We start from the raw sequence: 25,355 nt of genomic DNA, 5'->3' as shown, positions 1-25,355 counted from the left end.
CCTTACGCCTCTCTGACTTACCATTTCTTTATAACATATCTCCATTTTTTTGCTCTTAGAGCTCTGCAATTTGAAAGTTCTTTTTTTTTTAATTTTAAAGATTTTATTTATTTATTCATGAGACACACACAGAGGGAGGCAGAGACACAGGCAGAAGGAGAAGCAGGCTCCATGCGGGGAACCCGATGCGGAACCCCAAGATCACACCCAGGGGCCAGAGGCAGACGCTCAACCACTGAGCCCTGCAGGGATCCCTGCAATTTGAAAGTTCTATGTTCCTCTTTGGTCATTTCTTCCTAGTCCTTGGAAAAGCTTCTCAATCTAAAAATGTGTACTTTTCATACTTGTCATGTAATATGAATGAGTATCTATCATCTATCGTCTATCTATTATCTATCTATTATCTATCATCTATCAATTATCTATCTAATCTATCATCTACTATCATCTATCATCTATCTATCTAATCAATCATCTATCATCTGTCTAATCTATCATCTATTATCTATCTATCAATTATCTAAGCTATCATCTATCATCCATCTATCATCTATCTATCATCTATCTAATCTATCATCTACTATCATCTATCTAATCTATCAATCATCTATCTATTATCTATCTATATCTATCTATCTATCTATCATCTATCTATTATCTATCTATCATCTATCTATCTATCTATCTATCTATCTATCTATCTATCTATCATCTATCATCATCGTCATCATCATCAAGTTTCTCTGCCCTATACCATAGGGTATATTTGAGGGACGTCTCCTTGGTTTTCCTGACAGGGTGCTCAAGGGGATTTCCTTCTGCCTCTTTGACAGTCCTTTCTCAGTTACCTTTACAGACTCTTCCTCTACCCTGTTGGCCTTTATTAAATATTTGTGATCTGCAAAACTGGATTTTCATTCCTTTTTGCTTCTTGCATGATACAGTGTCTCTGTCCACGCAAGCTCATCTATATCAATGGCCTCGTGTGCAATAATATTAAAATTGCTCACATACTCAGGCCTAAATCGGACCTTGTGTTTGACCTCTAGACCTGCATATTTAATTACTCACGAGGCATATTCTACAGCAGGTCCTAAAATCAAGTCAAACTCAGACTGGACACAAATTTGGACTCATGATCTTTCCCTGAAATGTGGGTTTGTTCCAAAGTGTCCTGCCCAGGGAGTGGCCTCGTTCTGCATCCTAATGCATCAGGTGCAATCCTAAGAATCATCCTGACAACACTCACCCTCCCCCTGTTTCTCTGTCCGTATCAGATCCGTGACCAAATTATGTCAAACTTACCCTCTAAGTATTTACTATCCATGGATGCTCCAAACTACCATCAAACTATCTTACACCAAACTATGATGGTTACCCTCCTGCACAATGGTTTTTCTCTCTGCCCCAGGAACAGGAACTTTGTTCCCATCCTGTCTATCGTCTCTACCGAAGCAAGAGGATTCTTTCAAAACGGATAGCCGCTCATAACACTACCTGCTTAGAAGCCATCCATGGATTTTAGGATGAGAACATGCCCTCAAAGGTTCTGCGTCCTCTTCTAGCACGGCCAGCTCTTCCCTCCCTGTCTCCACTCCAGTCTGGCTGGCTTCTATTTTGGATCTAGGACCACCCATACCCCTTCGCGCCACAGGATTTCTGTACGTGGTATTTTGCTGTTCTCTCCGCCTGCTGTTCTCTCCTCCCCTGTTTAATTTGCTTAATTCGTTCCTTGTTTAACTAGTTCTTGTTTCATCTTTTAGAAATCAGCTCAAGCATTATTTGAGGAAAGCTTCCTCTATTCTCTTTGACTTTGTCACATTTGTGATTTTCCATCGTGTATATAATTATCTGATTAATATTTGTCTTTCCTGATGGATTTTAAGCTCCATGAGAACTGACAGCATGTTGCCTTTTTGGTTCATTTTTGTATTCTCCTTGCCTGACGTTTTGCTTAATATGCAGTAGTCACTCAAAACTATTTGTTGATGGAATAAATGAATTTCTGATTTTTCTTCTTTCTTTGTAGGTTTGTCATTTTCTGCAGTTCAGGTTCGGGCCCCAGGTAGCATCAAGAATGGGTAATTTCCAAATTAATTTTTTTTTATGAATTATAACATAATGATTCTTTTTAGAGCTACACAGATTTAATAGAAATAAAATTACTTTATTGTTTCTTTTTCAAATTATAAGTCAATACTTCTCTTTTCAGGTTTAGAAGAGCACATGATGATTTTAGAGAAAATGTCAGAGCTGATTATGAACGCAGTGCCAAAAGCTCAGTGAGTATTGTCATAAGAAATAAAGAGATGTACAATTTGATATCATATATCTTACGTATCTATTTGACATTAAAGTAATGTCTATCTAAAAAAGGTAATGTTTATCTCAGTATATATTATATATAATTCTATATATATAAAAAAATAATTCTATATATATATTTGCACACACACATATATGGTTGTTTAACACAACTTTTTGAGCAGTTTGATGGTGAATGGAAATAGTTTTCTCTTGCTTTATTTGTACACAGTTGTCAATGAACCTATTGTTTTATAAAGAAATAAGATTGATTAAGCAGGAAGCATTTGATACGGGCCTATATGCAGAACAGCGGTGTTAAATTCCTGATTCGAATCCAGATTCTGACACGTGGTCTTACATAATTTGCTCTATCTCTTTGAGCCTCAATTTCTGTATCTAGAAAATGGGACTAATACCGTCTTCTTCCTATAAAGGATAGTCATGCCTATGGATATATTTGAAAAGTCTTAGCATACATAAAACAATTACTCAGCGAATTCACCTGTTGTGATAGTGATAATGGATAATAATAACAGTGCTACTGCCCTTTTTGGGCCTTATGTAGTCGATGTTGTAATTTCGTTTTAATTGTTTTCATTTTAGATATTCCAGTTTGTTCAATGATTTTGTTGAATCTGAATTTTTTCTGATTGATGGAGATTCATTACTTACTACATGCATATGTGAGAAATCATTAAAGCAGGGGCAGGAGCTCCACTTCTTTTATCTGGTTGAATGCTACCTTATGGATCTTGTCAGTAAAGGAGGACAATTTGCCGTTGTTTTCTTCAAGGTAACACGTGACAGTAGTCCTTTTCTGTGATTTAAGAACTAAAACGAACATTTCTTACTATTCTGTAAATGTTTTCCTTATTACAAAGTTCAGTATATCTATTAGAATTCAGAAAATTTAAAGGGAAGAACAACAACAAAAAAATGACTCATAAGCCCAGTATTCAGAAATCACCATATTTAAGATTATATTGTATTCTCAATAATTAAAGTGCATAAGGACACACAGGATCATGAGGGAGGATGAGAAATCTCAACAGAAACTCGCGTGAGCTCTGGATCCTACTTTTCCAACTCTGAGAACTGCTTCTGTCTTCAGAACTCAGCAATTTATTTGAGCCCAGAAAAAATGTCAAACTCATTAATACTGCTTTGTTTATTATTTGCTTTATAGTAAATGCCTCTGAGGGAATATATTCGGTCTTCCTTTCCCAATTATGAATATAATTGGTAAAATATAACAGTTTCAAGTACAGATCGGTCTAACCACTACCACCCCTTTCTTGTCCTATCCCTAAAGGTAACCACTGTGTTACTCTTAAGGATTTTGGTGTGTGTCTGTTCAGTCATTTTGCAACCGACATTATTGTTAGATTTTAAAATATTTTTAAATATAAGCAATGTTTTGAATAAAGAGCCAGGATTCTAGCCTAACGTTTACAGTCTAGTTTACTGCACTAATCTTGATCCGTTCAGAAAAACCTCTGCCTCTTCAGGAGGATCACACCAAATTGCGACCGTTCTCTCAAAGGGATTTACCTTGGCTTCCCTTTCTGGATAATTTATATCCATCACTTGCTTTTGCCTACTTTTCGATCCTTTTTCTTTTTGGAGTGAGATTGGAAAGGAAAAAAATTAGAATAGGAAGGAAAAGTATAAACCTTGGATAAACCTTGACTATTATGTGCCCGCTTAAAGGGGACATGTGTATTTAAATCTAAATTGTGTTTTATGGCTTACATTTGTGAAATGAGAGCCAAGCTTTCAGCGTCTATTCCCTGACTGTAAAGCAGAACAAAACCCGTGTTGGAACATATTCCTTTAATGACTTTAATGACATATATATATAAACCAACTGAATAATAATTTTAAAAGAATACACTTTATCCCATCGCCACAGGATGCGGAGTGTGCATATTTCAACTTCCCTGAACTTCTTCCTTTGAGAGCTGCTTTAATCCTCCATCTTCAGCATAATACGACCATCGACGTCCGAACGTTTTCTGGATGCCTATCACGAGAGTGGGAAATTTTCTTGGAAGAGAGTTACCCATATTACCTGATAGTTGCGGATGAAGGCCTGAACCATCTACAAACACTCCTTTTCAGCTTTTTAGTTACTCAGTCTTGGGCAATGAAGGTCAACGTTGTGCTCTCCTCGGGGCAAACATCTGATGTCCTTCGACTTTATGCATACCTTATGTCAAGCACGTACAAAAAACAAACATTTTTCAAAGAGGTAATTAATACCTCACGACAAATTTCTTCTAGAATTTCACAAAAAAAAATCCGTATTCCTTGACTTAGTTTTATTTCCACCACTTCTATGGAAACTATCATAGGTTTGATAGAGAAGTCTAGAAAATTAATAATAAGGGGATGCACGTACATAGTCGTATGTTCAGAACTTACTGTAATAACAGCCGTGATGGGTACCTCTCCTGAGTCGTTGTTTAGACCTTCGCAGCAGCCCTTTAAGTTAGGTGTTGGCATCATGTGTGTTTTGCGGGTGAGGACACAGACGCTTGGATACCTAATCTGCTCCTCCTCAACACTAAATGAATAATGGAGCACGGATTTGAAAAGCCGCAGCCCGACTCCAGCCCTGATGTGCTGAACCACGAGGGCACATGCTGCCTCCGACTTAATAAAGGGCAGAAATGCATTAAAGTGGAGGCAAAGACTTAATGCGTCTGTTGCTGAGACATTCTAGTGAAATGATCATTAATATGGTAGTTTTAATGAAAAAAAAACAATGGAGAACGGTGATGAGGAAGGAAAATAAGTGAAGTCTTTATTTCATAATACTAAATCATTAACCGAACTTTCAAAGTATTTAGAATTTAATTCTTCCTTGAGGTTATTCTTTTGCTGAATAGGCCTATTTGGCAATTACTATGTTGAACTTCTGGGACTTAAAAATACGTACTGATGTTATGAATAAATCTAGTTTCTGTTCAGTTTTCACTACTTATAGTGAATTCTAAATATGAAGATAATGCTGTATTTCATCAAAATGAGTTTTTGAGTTAATTAACATTTTTTTTTTTTTATGCTGAGAATAGTGTCTTTCCCCTCATGATATTTGGAGACATCTAGACGGTTGACATGAAATCGGAGAAGATGATTTATTTTGCTTTAGTCAGGACTCCAGTCATTAAACTATACCCAACGCTAGTTGTGTACTGAGAGTAGGACGCCCTGGGATTGATTTTTATATTGGGAAGAGGTACTATAACCACTTGATCCCATTTTATTCTGTTAGGGCAATTTCTGAAGCTGAGCTTGAAGAGTGCCTTACAAACATCCTTCCCAATCTCTGCTTAAGAAGGTGTTTTTAAGCATTAGATTTTATTTCTAGTATAATAATATATTCCCTACTTTACTGAACACTCATTCTAAAGAGGCTATTTCGTTTATCTCTTTGAGGACTGTATGAAATGCAAATAAAAATGCAGTATATGTTGGTAATGGTTGTTGCTGGATGATGGGTACCTGGGGGGAGATTATGCTATTCCTTATTTATGTGTGCGTTTGAAATTTTTCGTAATAAAATACAGTGTATTAAATGGACACACTCTTTCTTTTTGAGATGTTGGAAATGTTCTGAAATTAAATTATGGTAATGGCTGCACAACTCTGTGACCTTACCAAAAGCCATTGAATTGTCCCCTTAAAGCGAGTGAATTTTGTCATGTTAATTATACTTTTCATAAAGTCGTTAAAGAAATAAAATGTACTAAATTCCCAGAAAAAAATCAATTCAGTAAAAACAAAATAGTGCTGCCTGGCAGGGTTTAAAAGCCTTGTTGGTGATCTGTAATTACATTAGTGTAATTTTTTTGAACTCGAAAATATATTTTAACAATTATATCTTCAATATATGATTTTCTGTAGTTGGAAAGTGATTAGATATTTTATTTATGACAATTTATGTGACTTCCTTTTACAGAATGAAAAGGAGATTGAGAATGCTTATAAAGCCCTGATTAAACATTTGGAAAAATGTCGAATTTTAGCACTGGAATCTCTTTTTGGAAATTTAAAATGGAAAAATATGATGGAAGAGGTGCTGATTTTTTTTTAAATCTCTATTTGAACTATTTTGTTGATTATTAAAAAGTTACAAAAATATTACTGAGTTCCCATAGACTTCTCACCCAGAGTCCCTTAATACTAGCATCTGATGTAACCATGATACATTTTTCAAAACCAAGAAATGAACATCAGTATAATACTGTTAACTAAGCTTCAGACATTATTTGAGTTTCACTTACATTTCCCACGAATGTCCTTTTTCTGTTCCAGGATTCTGTCTGGGACACCACATCTACATAGTCATTTCTCTCTAGTAGCCTCTAGTCTGTAGTAGTTTCTCAGTGTTTCCTTGTCTTTTGTGACCTTTATGTTTTTGAAAAGTTTTTTTTTTTTTTTTTTAATATTCCTCAATTTAGGTGTATCTAATGTTTTCTTATGATTGGAATGGGGTAATGCATTTTTGGCAAGAATGCCGGTGAATGTGTGAATATATCAAAGGGTTCATGGTATGGATAGATTTAACACTGGTTAAGCTGGTGCGTGCCAGCCTTCTCTACTGTAAAGTTACTATATTTCCTAACTATGCAAATCCTGTTTCTTCTCAGAATTTGCCAGTTAATTTTAGAGCCCATCGACGGATCTTGTCTGCAACAGTTATCACTAGACCTGTTTGCCTAATGGTTATTTTGTATTTCACTTTTTCCTTTTACTTTTATCACTTGGAATCCTACTGTAAGGGAGAGCTCCTGTGTCTCTGCCCTTTACTTGTTTATTTATTTATACCAGGATGGACTAATGGATATTTTATATTATAGATTGAAGTCCAATATTGCAACTGTTTTGGGGCTCAAGTTGTTCTAGGTTTGAACATTAGAAACTCCTTCAGGTTTGCACCTGTGTCCTTTTGCAAGCCCCACCCGCTCCCCATCTTTTGCCTTTTCTAAAACCACTTTATTGAGGTATGATGACATCCACTGTGGTGATGGTTACGTACGTGTATATTTTTCTTCCGATTCATCAGGCCTTATCCTTTTGAGCACCACAGAATGTTCCATTCTCATCTCGTGTTTTCTCTGCCTCAGCCTTGAAATTAACCACTTCTCCAAGGACTTCTGGTTGCTTTTGTTGGAAAATGGCATTTAGGAGCCAAGACCTGAGAGCTGTGTTTGTTCATTTCCACCAGGGGGTCATTGCTATGAGGACTTTTCAGCAGACATAGTTAGGGGACATCTGTATGTATGCCAAGGCACGCATATATGCCCGTCTACCTTTTATCTATCTATCTATCTATCTATCTATCTATCTATCTATCTATCATCTATCTATCATCTATCTATCTATCATCTATCATCTATCTATCTATCTATCATCTATTTATCATCAATCATCTATCATCTATCATCTATCAATCATCTATCATCTATCTATCATCTATATATCTCTATCTAATCATCTATTTTAAATATCATGCATCCATACTGATAACTTCTACTCCAGTCCAACTTCACATCCTTCATTTTACCCCACCCCTTTCTTTATTTGTAATTTCTTTCTCCAATTATGAGAAATTCAGCTCTCCTTACATACAACGCATTTACCTATTTTTTCAATTCTAGTATATACATAAAGTAGTATTAGACTTGCAAAATATATCTTGTGAGAAACATATTTACTAAGTGGATTACAGGATTTATGTGCAGTTCTTTTTATCTTTAGGCATTCTTTCCAAGTTATTTAGGTTAGTTCTTGCACACCCCATTCAGGTTAGTTATGTTATTCATTACTAATACAGTTAGGTTCCTTGGTTAGTATTTGTATTTCACTTTGGGTCCTTCCCACCCACTTCTAGATTGTTTTTAATTATCTGTTTACTTTGGGGGGTATATGAAAGATAAAGGAAGGATGCTTTTGATTCTAAGAATCAGAGATGTACAAAAAGATATGCTCAAAGAGGTGACACTTTGTTCTTATCCATGCTACTCTGATCCCATTCACCTCTACAGTTACCCCTTTCCTAAATATTTTCTTTCTTTTTTAAAAATATTTTATTTAATTATTAATGAGAGACACAGAGAGAGAGGGGGGCAGAGACACAGGCAGAGGGAGAAGCAGGCTCCATGCAGGGAGCCCGACGTAGGATTCGATCCTGGGACCCCGGGGTCAGGACTTGAGCCCAAAGCAGATGCTCAAACACTGAGCCCCTCAGGAGCCCCCAAGTACTTTCTGTAAGGAATTTGTCTCTAGTTTCAGGTTTATCCTTCTTGCATTTTTATTTTTTGCACAAAAATAGACATGGGTCTATTTTCTTACAACCTCTTCTGTCTTAAATAAAGGATCACATAGTATAGATATAGCACCTTTCTTTTTACACTTAGCAGCATGATTTAGAAACCATTTTAAAGCAATTTATAGATATCTTCCTCATTACGTTATACAGCTGTATAGCACTTCCTCATATACTATATTTAACTAATTTCCTACTATGGAATTTAATTTTCAACATTTTGTAATTATAATCAATGCTGTAATAAATAATCATATGTAGTATGTGTGATTTTGTATTATTTTAATTATTCATTGGGGTTATCCATTTATACTAATATATCATCTGTGAGCAGTGATAGTTTTGTATCTTTTTACCCATTCTTATGCCCATTTTGTATTATTTTAATTATTCGTTGGGGTTATCCATTTATACTAATATATCATCTGTGAGCAGTGATAGTTTTGTATCTTTTTACCCATTCTTATGCCTATTCTTCAATCACCTTTTCCTGTCTAGATGCATTAGGTAACAAACCTGGTATAGTGGTGGATTGTAGCGGAGTTAGAGTGCACCTTTGCCTTGTTCTAATCTTAGTGGAAATGTTTCTAGTATTACGTATACGTACATATATACATATCTATCAATCATCTATCTATCTATCTATCTATCTATCTATCTATCTATCTATCATCTATCTATCATCTATCTATCTATCTATATCTTCTGATGTTAAGACTGTATCCCTCAACTTATATGTTTTGAGTATTTTTATCATGAATATATATTGAAAGTTTGGATACAATTATGATTTTTAAATCTTAGTTTTATTAATATGATATTTTGTTATAAACGTATTTTTAAATATTGAAGCAACTCTGTATTCCTGGGATAAATCCCATTTGATCATGATATTATTTTCTTAATATGATGTTGGGTTTTGTTTGCTAATATTTTGTTTAGAATTTTTGCATCACTATGCAAAATACTGCATAGTGATACTTAGTGAAATGAGTGATACTTTTCTGTAATTTTCTTTCTGGGCACTGTATTTATTTGGTTAGATATCAGTGTCATGTAGGCTTCATAAAAAATTAGAATATTTATTTATCTTTTCAACATACCAAAATAATTTATGGATCATTGGAATTATTTGGGTTTTGAAGATTAAAATAGAGTTTCCCTATAAAGTCAAATGGGACTGGTGCTTTTTTGTGGGATAGTTTCTTAATTTTCTCTGTTTGTCCTATGGAAATTAATTTATTTAAGCTTACTAACTCCAGTGGGGTCAATTCTTATAATTAATTCTTATGAGGAAATTATCCATTTATTTACATTTCAAATAATTTATTTGCATAGAAGTTTGCAAAGTAGGTTATATGCTTTTTAAAGATTTCTTGTTTCAATAGTTATTTTACCTTTACCTTTTTAATCTGTAGAATTTTTATTTCTCCCATTTATTAATCATCAAATTAGCTAGTGGCTTTTCTATTTTTTAAAGTTTTTCAAAAATCCCTGGAATTTCGATTTATTAATTAGATCTATTTACCAATTTTCTTAATTTTTGCTTACTTTTACTTTTATGTTCCACTTCCTTTTGTTTTCCTTTAGTTCAGTTTGTTGTTCCTTTTTAGATTTTCTTTTTGGAGCTGAGAATTTAATCCATTTTTTTTATTCTTTCATTTTTAGTGTTAAATATGTTTAATGCAATGAATTTTCCTTTGGTCACTGCTTTAAATTTATCCCATAAATTATGATGTGTAATGTTTTTATAATCATTTTTATGAATTCTTTAATTTCAATTTGTATTTCCCTTTCTCCTAGCAGTAGCTTAATTGAAAATGTTTTTAAGCTTCAGAATGAAGGGTTTCTGTGCCTTTTTTAAAAGAAACTAAATTCTACCTTTATTGTATTTTGGTCAGAGTGCTGTTTATGGTTTTTATACATTATAGAAGCTTCTGATGCTTTCTTTGTGACTTAACACATGACCAATTTTTAGGGATGTGCTGGGGGCACTTAAGAGGAATAGATGCTCTCTATCACCAGAGTTTAATTCATAGAATCTACATTATTGATTGTACCGTTTAAGTCATCTATCTTTTTGGTTATTTTTTGTCCACTTGGTTTCTCATGTACTGGGAGTAGTCTATTATTAGTGTGTTTTTGAATATAGTTCTTTTAATCACCTGTAGTTTTTGCTTTGTAAAGTTGGTTGTGACATTATATGTTGCATAATTATCCATGTGAGATAAATCATTTGTAAAGGTTATGTCTCCATGATGGATTGTGGCTTTTAGAATAAGAGTGCTTTTCTTTTTCATATTTAATGTCTTTCAGCTTGAATTCTTCTGAGCTGCTGTAAAAATTGCTAGCCTCTCTTCTCTCCTTTCCCCTGCCATTTTCCTGGTATACTTTTATCCACCTTTTATTTTTAGTCCTTCTGAGTCACTTTAAGTTGTGTTTCTTGCATACCATATGTATTTGAGTTATTAAAAATTCTTCACTATTTTATTTTTACTGGATGCAAAATACTTCCCTAATGCAAAACACTTAAATTATTTGAGAATTGGCTTCTACAAATAATTCTGCATGAACATCTTGGTACACATTTTGTGTTATTTACCTAGCCTGGATAGCCGGTCACAAAGCATCAATATAATTAATATATAATCATATTTGTTGCTAAATAGCTCTGCAGGAATTATGTACCTATCTCTACTTTCATTTGCAAAGCACAAGAGAAATGACATATCACATGATTTCCAGAGCTATTATCATTAAATATTCTTTGTTAATTTATAAGTAAAAATATGCTATTTATTGTTCATTTGTTACTAAAGAGGTTGAACATTTTTCTATTTTGTTAATATTCATATTTCTTTTGTGAATTATTTGCTCACATCTTATTAAAGGCTGAATGTTTTATTATTGATTTATAGGAACTCTTTACATAGCTAAATTTTAATGATTTTACCAAAATATTTATTTTCCCATCTTAAAATTTTGTTCATCATTTTTAACAGAAATATTTATAGTATGTAGCCATATCCATCTTTGTAGGATTTCTTCTAGCAAGATTACTTGTTAATAAAAATATTTTTAAAATATCATGACACTTATAGTTTTCTTTTGTGACAGGCATGTGAAACTATTTCTCTGCTTAAGCAATTCTGGCCAGAAGGATCTGACATTCGACGTGTTCTTTGTGTTACTTCATGCTCATTATCTTTGAGAATGTATCATCACTTTTTAGAAAACAGAATGAAGACTAGCTCTGATCAGAAAACTAACATCCAAGAGGTACGATTGTTAAAACTTTACTGTGAAACACCATTGCTTTCTATTTTTGATATTTTATTGATTTTCATATACCTTTTCTTCCTTTTTTTTTTTTGGTACTTTATTTCCCCAATTTATTTATATAAATTTCTCCCAAAAGAGGAAAAAACTGGAATTTGTTTATCAGTAATATCTATGATCCCGTTATATGTTTTAGTGTTTTACTATAAAGACATTTCCCCTTAGTACACATTTAGTCAAACTTACCCAATCATCCAGAAGAAGGGGAAATAAGAAAGGAAATTAGCTTTTTTGTGAGAGCTTACATTATAATGTTCTGGGGTCTTTATATGCCTTGTGCCTTTATATCCTCTCAACAGCATTTTAAGGAAGGTATTTATTCCCATTTCACATATGGGAACACCAGAGGTTTAGACAGTCCTTAATTAAATAGCGATGTGGATTGAGGATTGAAACCATGTCTGTCTTATTCAACTTCCATAATGGCAAGTGTCTTTAGAAAGAACACGCTGTAGAGTCTCAGTGGCATGAGATGCTAAAAATGCTAAGCTTTTAACCTTCTTTATGGTTGATAAAGTAAGAATCTGTTATCCAGTATGGGTTTGCTCTCCAGCTAGATAATCATCCCTATATATACAAATACACACATACACACACACACACACAAACACGAGTACACATACTATTTTGTATACAATCTGACTGCTGGGGGATTCTTTTTTTTTTTTTGGTGGGAGTGCAAAATGTTTATTAAAGATTAACATCCATGGATAAAAGGGGGAAGAAGCCGGATTGGGCAGGAAAGTGTTAAATTGTGAGCCAGGCCACCAACCTGTGGGGAGCTGGGGTGGAGGGGATGTTGCCTCTCGCAGCTAACCCAGGTGAAGCCAAGTGGCCAGGTCTTTGTCTTTCTGGGGGGCGATTCTTGCCTGAAGGTTTTTATTAAAGAAATATGGAAATTTTTGTAACTTTTTGAACCCTCAGAAATGAACAGGACCTACTACCTTTACCTAGCATCCTTTATATTTGGTTTTCCAGTATCTACTTGAATATGTTCTTAGTAAAATATTTTTTACATGATTAGGTATGACTTTTAAGTTATTGTCACAAAAATGATACTAAACCAACTGTACCTCTTTGGAACTTCTGATCATTAGACCCTATCTGGCCCCATGGAAGCACTCCAAAATGAGTCTTCGTTTTGTTTTACTGGCAACCCTGCAAACATTTGAAGATGGCTAGGAGATCCTTGTCCCATCATGTTAAACATGCCCATTTCTTTACTCTTTTTCTATTTGGGTAAGTTTTTCAGATGGGTCCTGGTTTATTCACTCTGGTAATATTTAGTGTAACTTTTAAAATATGCTTTGCACAGAGTAGGGCATTTAAAGCATGGTTTCACCTGTGCAAAGACCCGTGCGATCATGACTTCGTTAGCCGCTGGGTCAGCTCATGTAAAGTTGGGCCTAACTAAAAATACTTGTAAAATGCTTTATGTAAACTGCAGGCTAGCTGGCAGTTGCCTATTCCCTTACCTGACTTCGGTATTTTATATGTAGCCAAATTAATGTATGAAGATGAGAATTCAAAAACATACAGAATGAAGACTGTAGTCAAGCAAAATGCGTCTGCCGACCTTTGTGGTGCCGCATGCATGTCAAATTTCATAGCCTGCTGATCTCTAGTTTACCTCCTTTATCTTATTCAGGTGGAAAGTAATTGCTTAACCCTGCAAGAGATGGAAGATTTGTGTAAACTGCATTGTCTCAGTGTGGTCTTTCTACTTCACTTACCTCTTTCTCAAAGAGCCTGTGCTAGATTCATCACTTCCCATTGGACCAAGAACGTTCAGACTTCCTTAAGAATGGTAAATATGCTCTTTATTAGTTTAATTATTTATTTTTTTGTTTCAATCGTTTGATATAAAGAAACCACAGTCACCTTCAAATATAGGTTTATAAGGGGGCGCATGGGTGGCTCAGTTGGTTAAGCATCTCTTGATTTCAGCTCAGTTCTTGATCTCAGGGTTGTGAGTTCAAGCCCCATGTTGGAGCTTAACAACAACAAAAGGATTTATAATAATGTCAGCCCTTTGGGGATCTTAAAGGTTTAATGGTCTAAGTCAGTTTCAGGTTTTCATGTTATTAATTATAAGAGATTGGTGACCATTGTGTTCTGCTCTTGAGAGGAATTGAAGATATAAATGTAATAGTTATTTCTGTCCATTATAGACGTTATTTAGAAAAAAATAATGTAGACTTTAGGAAAATAGAAAAAACAAAAGAAACACCCAGTGACCCATTATTCAAGTCAACAACTATAATATTTTAGGTTATTTTCTTAATTTTTAATGAATACAACTTTCTATTGTTATTTGTTATTGTTTCTGACATTAGAATGAGTATGTATATTTATATTTGTATATTGGAATGAATATTCATATATAAATATATATAAAATATTTTTCTTTTCACATATTTTTAAATTTTCTTTCATACTCTTTGCTAACCTCATTTCTTAATAGCTACTATTTTTTGTTCAATGTACCATGGGTTACCTGCCCATTTTCTCATATAGATTATAAATGCTGCTATTCTCCAGATTCTCTGAGTATAACCCTTTTCCTTTAACTTGAGGATGTTGACTTAGACTTCATGTCCAGAAGTGGGATTAGTGCATCAATTTAAATGGAAAATTTTGGGCAGCCCAGATGGCTCAGTGGTTTAGCACCTGCCTTCAGCCCAGGGCGTGATCCTGGAGACCTGGGATCGAGTCCCATGTCAGGCTCCCTGCATGGAGTATTTGTGGGGATGATGCCATTGTATGAAATATAATTGCAGAGGAAGATCATGAATTCAGTTCTGGAAATATTGAGTTGCCAATGAAATACCCAAATGGAGCTATCTAGTAGGCAATTTGAAATACTGGTTTGGAGCTTAGCAGAGTGGAATGAATTCGGGATAAAGATTTGAAAATCACTAGCCTATGGAAGTTAATTAATGCCATGACAGTGGATAAAATTAGTTTGGGAAAGACAAAAGAGCCTTGAATAGAATCCTGAGGTCTTTTGATATTAAATGGTTAGGAATAGAATGAGACACTGGTGAAGGACACTGACAAGAGCTACTTAGTTTATTTTAAGGGAGTAAATTGTATTGAGAAACAAAGATATACCACTATGTCCTGCCTAGCACTTTTGAAGGCTTGTTTTTGAGAAAACAATGATAGTGGTATCAATATGTGTTATTGTATGATTTTCTTTTTCTAGCAGTCTCAACAACATGACCATAGGCACAAGAAAACAACTGATTGGATGCTATGGAAAAAAGAGACAATATAATTTTGGCACAGAAAAGCTATTAGTGGACCTATTAGTATTATAAAAGAGAAAAAAAAGGGAAAATAGATTTTACTATCTTTGGAAGAAGGTGATAAAAATGATAGACTTGGTTTCATGGAGATAAACCAAATGGACTCCATTGGATGGGGGCAAGTTGAGGAGCTGTAGAAATGGAAGTCCCGATACGATCCCAGAAGAAGTGTGAATGATCATTATGCAAAGTTAGAAGGATGGGTCAACAGGTGGGAGTAAGACGCTCTTCATCAGGCAACGTGGCAGACATTATTATTGTTTCCTTGTCTATGTCTCCCGTTCACTTACTTTTTCATCTTACTCTAAATGTCTACAACTCTCCCCCTGCAGGTTTTGTTTGCTTGATCTGAAATGCTGGGTTATTAGTTCTCAAACCGTCCACCAAGGACAGATGAGGAATTGGTGGGTGAAGACCCCAGCTTCCTTGGATATAGGTTGAGATAACCCTGAAACGTATTGTATGCTGGCTCCCAGAATTCCCTACTGGAATTGAGTTTCAGTTGTCTTCAGTGTGGGAAATGGTCCCTGTACTTCCTGAGGGAGGGCATCTGAAAGTTCTTGTTGGCTCTAAGTGGGTCATGCTAATTAATTGAGAGGCAGGGGGAACCTGCTAGTCTTCACAGAAGTCTCAGAGTCAGATGAGGGGATAAGTGGGAAATGACATGGAAAAGACCCCTCTAAATCTGAGTACTGTATTTCAGTAGACTGTGAGGTCCATGGAACCAACTGAAAGTCACTCCATGGCCTCTGACCATTTGATCTCTACTCAAGGGACCTGGGTCTATTGCCTGTGTAGCGTACTGCAGAGCGAGGTACGACTGGAGACAGCCATGCTGAGTGGTGGGCACCATCTTTTTTTTTTTTTTTTTTGGACCAAAATGAAAATGACACTTGTATAAACACCCCTATAAAAGCCTGGCATGGGAGATTCAGAGAAGATTCATGAAGAGAATTGACCTAAGTGTGACTAGGAAGTAATTGAATTGGACTGATTTTACTTTGTAGGGTTTAGATTATATTTACTGAAATAGCGTAATAGGTATGTAGGATCAACAGTCAAAATTCAGAAACAGAAAAATACATTGATTGGAACCTAGGTTTATAGTTGTGAGTACTTACAACTGCTCTAACAGAAGCGTTAAAAGGTTTTATGATGTGATGTACACAATACTATCTGCTGATGCTCGGGGGAGAAAATATTCTCCTATATCCCAGAACCCATTGGGGAACTTTCTTCTAGACATTTTGATAGTCTGTTAGGAAGAGGCCGACTATGGTTAATTAAAGGAATAAGAAGACTGTATTTCCAGGTCCTTTTAGTTTATTTAATTTAAAAGATTTTATTATTTATTTATTTTTTAATTTATTTACTTGAGAGAGAGTAAGAGCACGTGTGAGTGTGCATGAGCAGGGAGCAGGGCAGATGGAGACGGAGATGGAGAAACAGACTCCTCATTGAGCAGGGAAGCCTGGGCAGGGCTCCATCCCGGGACCCTGGTGTCATGACATAAGCCTAAGGCAGATGCTTAACTGACTGAGCCATCCAGGCTCCCCTAACTTATTTTAGATATTTCCGAAAAGTTATGTCAGGTTAATACATTAAAACTATTGATATGAAATGTCAGATGTTAAAATAATACATTAGGGCATCAATGTTATTGTGCTATGAGTTCTGTTGTTATTTCTCAGATAATATTTGATTTTTTGTCAACTTTTTATAGGATGTGTTACATATACTCAGTTACGAGTGCTATGAATACGATAATTGTGATATTGATTTACAGATTTGGATGAATGCTCTATTTGTATAGTTTTCATTTATAACGAGTTTTATAAACAGTTTTTTATAGACAGTAGTCATCAGGAGAAAGGATATTACAAAGTCTTTCTGAATGATGGAATGTTCTAAGATGGTTCTGCGGGACATACTTTGTGGTTTTAGCTGATAGAAAACGTCATTCTTTAACTAGGAGCATGGATTATGGACGCGATGATAGGAACAGCTGCCAGTTATTCTGCACCAGCTTTTTGTGTGTACTTTACCTATAGTGCCTCATTAAGACATAACAATTCTCCTCTTATGCCCTCTTTTTACAAATGAAAACCTTGGCAAATTGAACACCAATAAAAAATAAATTTATAAAAAAAAAGAAAAAAAAAGAAAACCTTGGCCTCGGAAAGGCTAAGTGGCCCATTAACACAACTAATAAATGATCAAGGTGCGAGAGAACTTCATCTCTGTCCAGCTTCCAAATCTGTAACCTTCTCAACACCCTCCGCTCCCTTGATGCGGGAAACAGCTGATCATCCCATAATCAAGCACCCCTTAGGTCTCTCCTATTTCCATGCTTCTCTTTGGTAGCACCCAATAGCTGAAGGTGTGAATTCAGGGAGCCTCTCTGAAATTTTCACAATAAAAGATATATTCTGAGGTCTCTGGACCTCTCTCCCTCAAGCATACTGAAGGGAGAGTTTCGAGTTTCGTGTTTACTCAAATCTTGACACGTGGAGACCACATGGTGGCACTTCTCACGTGAAGTGAATAAAATGAGGATTGCTTGCTGTACTGTATTCTCATATTACTGTTATTTACTCAGTGGTATTTTGGGAAAGGATTGCATGGTATGAACCTTACATGGCAGTGGTTCTCCAAGGATGGCTCCCCTGAACAACAATATCGACATCACCTGGGAACTTGTTAGAAATGTCAATTCTTAGGCTTCATCCCAGAGCTACTGAATTACTCTTGGGCTGGGGCCTAGGAATCTATGTTTTATTTGACAGTCTTTCCAGGTGAGGCTTCTGCTGAACTTGGAGAACCACTGCTCTATGGCTCTATGGAGATCTCTTTAGTATTTTATTGTAGGTAAAACTACAGTGTAGGTAGGAGGCTCCCACTCTGATATTTATGTCTTTTTCACGAACCTTGGGCAATCTCCCTAACATCTGTTCCGAGCTAGGTTGTCCAAAGCAGTAGCCTATAAGCCACAAGTGGATATTGAACACTTGGAATGTGGGTAGTATGAAATGAGTTGCGCTCTATACTGAAAAGAAACACTAGATTTAAAAAAAAACTTAAGTGAAAAACATGTAAAGTATTCTGTTAATATTTTTATATTGATTATACATTGAAATGATAATACTTTGGATAAGCTGAGTTAAATAAAATACAATTTTGCTTGTTTTTTTTTATGTGACTTCTAGAAAATTTAGAATAAAATATGCAGCTTGCCTGTGTTATATTTCTGTTGGATAATTCTGAGTTTGATTTCCATATCAATATAGAGAAATAAATGGTTCATATTTGGGAAGCATTTGGTTTTATCATTGAAGGAGTGTGGAGCAGAGGAGCCTCGGTTATCCCCTACTGAACCTAATTCCCCAAACACTGTCATCGACTGAAAAGATGACTAGGCTCTCACTCAGATAATTTACTCACATCTAATCAATGCTAAACTAGACGTGGCCAGTAAAGACACCCTTCCCGTGTTAGGCGTGAATATAGCCTCACTATCATAAACTCAGCAGGTACACACCAGTGTAGGTGAAAGAGAATCTTTGAGTTTGAAGCATCTTCTAGACCCCTGAACAATCAAATGCTATTTTTTAAAGATATTTTATTTATTTATTCATGAGAGAGAGAGAGAGAGAGAGAGAGGCAGAGACACAGGCAGAGGGAGAAGCAGGCTCCCTGCAGGGAGCCCGAGTGGGACTCGATCCCGGGTCTCCAGGGTCACGCCCTGGGCTGAAGGCAGGTGCTAAACCGCTGAGCCACCCAGGAATCCCCTCAAGTGCTATTTTTTAAATCATCTTTTGACCTGAAAGTAAAATTGGAAACAGTAAAACCTCAGGAAAGAACAGAGGCACATTTGAAAGCGGAAGTATTTCTGTAGCACAGAGACTGTATCTGTGGATTAGTGCGAGAAAAAAAATTGTATGGAGTCAAACACAGATTTCTATGATTCAGAATAAAGAACTATTCTGAATTAATCTTTTGGTCAGTTTGGTTTTATTTTATGATCCAGCCTTTTAAGATATAAAGCATTCATCATTATCCAGCCTGAAAGGACTTACAGTAATAGGACTTGGAAGAGCCCCGCCAACTTGTCTTTTCACTGGATTATTGATACATTTGAAGTTATATTATATTTTATTGCTAATATAACAATCATCAATGACTTGGTTTTATTTCTGATTTTCAGAAAAAGTGGTGTGAACATTTCATCTTAAGTAATATGAATATTTTTGAATTTTGGAATCTGAATTTAATTCACCTTTCAGACTTAAATGATGAGCTTTTGTTGAAGAATATTGCTTTTTACTATGAAAATGAAAATGTTGAAGGTACCACCTTAGTATATTTTTATGATTTTACTTTCATCTACAGATAAACATTATAAAGGATTTAACACTTCAAAATCATTTTCCTATATGTCCAACATATAATGTAGCAATTATTTTCCTTTCAGTCTTTGTTTATACATGCATATAAGTTTTATTTAGTTGCAATGAGAGTGAATGTTATATTTTAAAACATTTTTAGCTTAATATACTCAAATATTCTTGAAAGAAATATGTGTATGAGTATGTGGCATTTCTAGATAATTTTAACTGTTGAATTTTTCATTTAAATATATGGAAAACATTTTTAAAATATTTACTGTAAGTAAGGCAATTATCCTACTATTATGAGATATTTAGGAAATTTTAATTTTTTTTCCAAAGACAAAGCTGATTTATATGTTATATCTACTTTGTTTGTTTTTCCTTTGGATTATTTTTTTTAAATAAATGTTCTGCTGTTTCTTAATAGTCAAAGAAAAAAACATATTTTAAGAGAGCTATAAGCCATTGCGCATTCTTGAAACTTCTTTGATGTCTAGAATTTGGTTCCTACATATTGCTAACATTGGAATGAGTTAGCTACATATAAATTTAGCAACTCTCTAAAAATTTTCTCAGTCTCTGAAAAATAAGTTATATTCATTTTTATTGGTTGTACAGTTATGCATGGTATAACTTTTCTTTTTACCTGCAAAATGCATATTGATAATCTGTTATTGTTATTTGTGATTATTGTAATGTATATATTTAGGCACAATGTGGAACTCACCAAAAATTTCAGTTTTACAAATATTTCAGAACTCTATGAATTTAGTCAAAGTATGTGCTTCTGTATATACAGGAATGACTTTTAATATTTAGTACTTTTAACTATTATATAGGCCTACACTTGAATTTAGGAGATGTCATTATGAAAGATTATGAACATCTCTGGAATACTGTTTCAAAGTTGGTCAGAAAGTTCACTGTTGGAAAGCCATTTCCTCTGAGAACAACGGAACTTTCTTTTCTTGAGAAGAATTCATCGCCAATCAAAGGTATAAATTTCTAAATTAATTTGAAATAACAGTTTAAATCTCTGAAATTTTTTTTTGAAAACTACTAACTAAATGCCGTAGATCTAAATAATTTCCTGGTACTATGCATTTTAATAATAAATTACCTTTTGCTATATCATTGGGATGATATGCTATGACTATAATTTTGAAGACTTATAAGTTTTGCTTGTGGGGGATCCCTGGGTGGGTGATTCAGCGGTTGAGAGTCTGCTTTCCGCCCAGGACGTGATCCTGGAGACCCGGGTTCGAGTCCCATGTCGGGCTCCCTGCATGGAGCCTGCTTCTCCCTCTGCCTGGGTCTCTGCCTCTCTCTCTCTCTGTCTCTCTCTCCATCTCTCTCTCAATGTGTCTCTCATGAATAAATAAAATCTTTTTTAAAAAAGTTTTGCTTGTGGCTAATGTTGCCAATCAAAAAAAAAAAGTCAGATAAATGTGACTTTCATTTCTATCAATATGGCAGCATAGATAAGGGGAAAAATCTCTTTGGGGAAACAATTGAAATGCTGATAAGGCACACAAAACATCTTTTTGTATTATAGCTAAGCTCAAAACAACACAAGTTCAATTCCAGGAGCCAAAAATAAAGGGAAAGACTGATCTCTGGGTAATACAAAATGAATTAGCCTGATAATTTCTAATTATAGGTTCATTTTCCTATATGGAATCTGAGGTTTCAATTATTCTATTAGTAGGGTCAAGAAGATAGATAACTTTCTAAACTAGAAAATTAAAGTGATCAGGAGAATCTTATACATTCTCTGTAGAGGAAAAACATCATAAGCCCTGGTTTTACAGGATACAGATTTTACTCATACTCTGCCAAATATGAGTACAAATACAAATTTATAAAACAACAGAGGAAATCAGCTGCAAGAGAAACAGTAAGCTGTAGAACTAGAACTTCTGGAAGTTCTGTCAAATACCATCGACACTTTTTACAGAGCTGGAAACCATAATCCTAAAATTTGTATAGAACCAGAAAAAGACCTCAAATACCCAGAGGAATGTTGAAAAGGAAAACCAAAGCTGGTGGCATCACAGTGCCTGACTTCAAGCTCTATTAGGAAGTTATAATCATCAAGACAGTGTGGTACTTGCACAAAAACAGACACAAGGATCAATGAACAGAGTAGAGAACCCAGAAATGGACCCTCAATTCTATGATCGACTCATCTTTGACAAAGCAGGAAAGACTATCCAGTGGAGGAAAAGACGGTCTCTTCAATAAATGGTGCTGGGAAATTGGGCAACCACGTGCAGAAGAATGAAACTGGACCATTCTCTGACACCAGACACAAAGATACATTCAAAATGGATGAAGGATCTAAATGTGAGACAAGAATCCATCAAAATCCTAGAGGAGAACACAGGCAACACCCTTTTTGAGCTTGGCCACAGCAACTTCTTGCAAGATGCATCCATGAAGGCAAGAGAAACAAAAGCAAAAATGAATTATTGGGACTTAATCAGGATAAAAAGCTTCTGCCCAACAAAGCAAACAGTTAACAAAACCAAAAGGTAACCTATAGAATGGGAGAAAATATTTGCAAATTACATATAAAATAAAGGGTTTGTATCCAAGATCTATAAAGAATTTATCAAAATCAAGACCCAAAAAAGAAATAAACCAAACAATAGGCAGAAAATATGAACAGAAATTTCACAGAGGAAGACCTAGACATGGCCAACAAGCACATGAGAAAATGCTCCGCATCAATGGCCATCAGGGAAATACAGATCCAAACCACCATGAGATCCCACCTCACCCCAGTGAGAATGGGGAAAATTAACAAGGCAGGAAACAGCAAATGTTGGAGAGGATGTGGAGAAAAGGGAGCCCTCCTGCACTGTTGGTGGGAATGCGAGCTGGTATAGACACGCTGGAAAATGGTATAGAGGTTCCTCTAGAATGTCATATTTTGTAATTATCAGAAGTAGAATATGCTATATGTATATTTAAAATGCTCAGAGAAATAAAATATGAAATTTGAAACATGAGAAAATCAGATAATTCTAAAAATTACTATTTACATTTTAAAGTAACCAAAGGTTAGAAATGAAAATATTGTCAATGGACAGGTTAAAAAGCTGATTTGATATTGCTAAAGAGAATGTGTGAACTAGAGATAGATCAAAAGAATTACACCTAAAAATAGAGATGACCATGTTATACACCTTAAGCTTACACAATGTCATATGTCAATTACATCTCAATAAAGCTAGAAAAAAAAACACAAAGAAATAAGAGATGAAACAATATAAAAATATGTCAAAAACTAAGGTATAATGAAGAAGTTTAGCCTTTTATTAATTCGGAGATTTGGAAAGAAAGAATGATCCATCATGGATAGGTATTTGCCTGGATTGATGAGAGACAAGAATTTGCACATTTAAGATGGATGAAGAATCCCAAGTGGGATAAATTAAGCATATGCACACACACACTCACAGATAAATACACACACTGGATGCAATATAGTAAAATTATAGAATATAAAAAATGAATATCTTAACAAGTTACCTACAAAGGAACAAAAACTAGTCTACAATAGATTTCTTCTATAACAATGAGAGAAACCAGATTATGGTGAAATTGTATATGATTCCTAAAATATTTAAGAATGAAGAAGTAATATAAACATGTTTAGAAATATAAAAACTGATTTTTATCCATCATCGTAGCATCATGGACGATATTTCCATTCCATGAATTTCAGGAAGATTCAAATGTCCCCCTAAGGAATGTGAGAAAGGAAGCTAAGGGGAATTTGGGATGTGTTGATACAAGTATATTTTTCAGAATATGGGGGAAGAATATACACTCTTATGTACTGATGAATTCCACTAAAAACTCTCAAGTACAAGTAATTTATTGATCCCAGGAAGATCAAATAAGGGAATGGTTAGGTAGGATCCGGAATGGAACAAGACCAACGCGGGAAGTGTTAACAAGTGGGTTTCCACCGGGGCAGCTACAAGTAGATTTTACTGGGAATCTCAGAACGGTGTGCAAACTGCCTCGGAGACGTCTTACCTGAGGGGCAAGATAGCTGGGGCATTTACCCTACAAGTCCTATCACGCTTTTGGCCGAGGGCTGTCTGTGGGGCATTGCATCCTTAGCACCTGTGGCCTCCTGCGTGGCAGTAAGGAGAAGAGCGCTCAGGCAGAGAGTTGCAGAGACTTGCAGTAAGAAGGTGTCAGGAAACACGGGAGCAGTGGCCACCAAGGGGATAACGGGCAGAGCAAAGGCAGCTTACCTAGAATCATGGACCAGATGTAAATAAAAAGGTATTTATTAGCCAACTATTATACATAGGAAATACATGTGATGCGCATGTCTACGTGTGTGTGTGCTGGTACATATGTGATACCAAAGAGGATGCAAGAAAATACTGTAATGATATCAAATTACCTCATTATTTTCTATATTTCCCCCTACTTTTTAAAGTTTCATTTCCATAAACGTATTTATATAGATCTATGAGTGAGAGTTCCGTATTCAAATTCCTTGTCATGAGGATAATGAAAGAAATAGACATTTAAAAATACCTACCTGCATGCCTAAGTGATGCCTATTTCTTCATACTCTACTATGTTCCAAAGTGTTTTAATGTGGGCAATAGCTTTATGGGAAATCAACCAAAAAAAAATTAAATAGTTTTCTTAAAAAAAAAAAAAAAAGAAAGAAAACTAGAACTGAATTGATAAATGTAAATAAAGTCAATGAAAAATGTTTTTTAATGTAAAGTTTTAGAAAATGATGTATAATATTCCTGTGTGAAAGTTTCACATTTGACATTTTCTTTTTTTTTTTTTTTAACTTATTTACAGATACTTTCAAGAAAAAGGTTCCTAATTTGGGATTTATTTCAATGTCATCTGAAGTGGTTGATAAGTTCGTTGGCGACCTTTTGAAAGATCTCCCTTTCTTGAAGAGGTATAAAACCGAAAATACCTCAGTAAATGGGTAGAATGGATGATTTACTCATTAAAGATTCTACGAAATGGAGTATATTAGATGCAATATGTGTTTGTGACACATAATGAGTTTATAGCAAATTTATCAATGTCTTTGATCGTAGCTAGGTTAAAATCAACATGATTTTAATTTTAGAGTAAAATTACTGCAGCTGGAATTTCTAACTAATGAATTGATTTTTAATTAATGGATTAATTAATGAATATTTGTTGATGTTGATGGGACTGTTAGAAATGTGGAGTAGATTCTGGGTTCTAAAGCACCTAGTAAACTGCTTTTTGGATTCTAACAGCCACATCCTATTACAGAAAGAGGAAGCGTGGCGATGGTTTTTTAAAATATTAAAAAATGATATCTGTGCTGTGTTCTATTTAGAGGCATGAAATTTAAAGCATGCATATTTTTTTGTCCCACAGTGATGATCCTATTGTAACGTCACTAGTTAAACAAAAGGAATTTGATGAGCTTGTGCACTGGCATTCTCACAGACCCCTTAGTGATGACTATGACAGGACAAGGTGTCAATTCGATGGTGAGTTCTATGACTATGGTGAAATAAATTAAAATCAATTTCACTCTTTTTTTATTTTGTAATAAAAAATTGTATCATGAACCACAGGTTATATTTCTTGAATAATAATAGTCTCAGAGATATTTAGGTGCATGTCAGTAGAGATGGT

The 25,355-nt window shown here is 34.9% G+C and overlaps 1 protein-coding gene across 3 annotated transcripts in view; it reads left to right on the top strand.

The window, feature by feature from the left end:
* The window catches only part of DDX60 (DExD/H-box helicase 60), a 92,494-nt gene that overhangs the window by 4,474 nt on the left and 62,665 nt on the right, over positions 1–25,355 (top strand). The window contains exons 2-13 of one of the 3 annotated variants that reach the window (XM_038559159.1): positions 1,412–1,661; positions 2,030–2,081; positions 2,213–2,282; positions 2,911–3,100; positions 4,220–4,558; positions 6,272–6,388; positions 11,759–11,920; positions 13,629–13,787; positions 19,496–19,637; positions 20,519–20,674; positions 24,528–24,633; positions 25,092–25,207. In XM_038559159.1, coding sequence (XP_038415087.1) covers positions 2,078–2,081; positions 2,213–2,282; positions 2,911–3,100; positions 4,220–4,558; positions 6,272–6,388; positions 11,759–11,920; positions 13,629–13,787; positions 19,496–19,637; positions 20,519–20,674; positions 24,528–24,633; positions 25,092–25,207 — 1,561 coding nt within the window. In that variant the 5' untranslated portion in view covers positions 1,412–1,661; positions 2,030–2,077. The remainder of the gene's footprint in view (positions 1–1,411; positions 1,662–2,029; positions 2,082–2,212; positions 2,283–2,910; positions 3,101–4,219; positions 4,559–6,271; positions 6,389–11,758; positions 11,921–13,628; positions 13,788–19,495; positions 19,638–20,518; positions 20,675–24,527; positions 24,634–25,091; positions 25,208–25,355) is intronic. The other 2 variants (XM_038559160.1, XM_038559161.1) reach the window with 2 other exon arrangements.

The sequence above is a fragment of the Canis lupus genome, chromosome 15 (assembly GCF_011100685.1).
Source record: "Canis lupus familiaris isolate Mischka breed German Shepherd chromosome 15, alternate assembly UU_Cfam_GSD_1.0, whole genome shotgun sequence".
Lineage (NCBI taxonomy): Eukaryota > Metazoa > Chordata > Mammalia > Carnivora > Canidae > Canis > Canis lupus.
The sequence above is the reverse complement of the archived record's forward strand: the minus strand, read 5'-3'. Positions and strand labels throughout refer to the sequence as shown.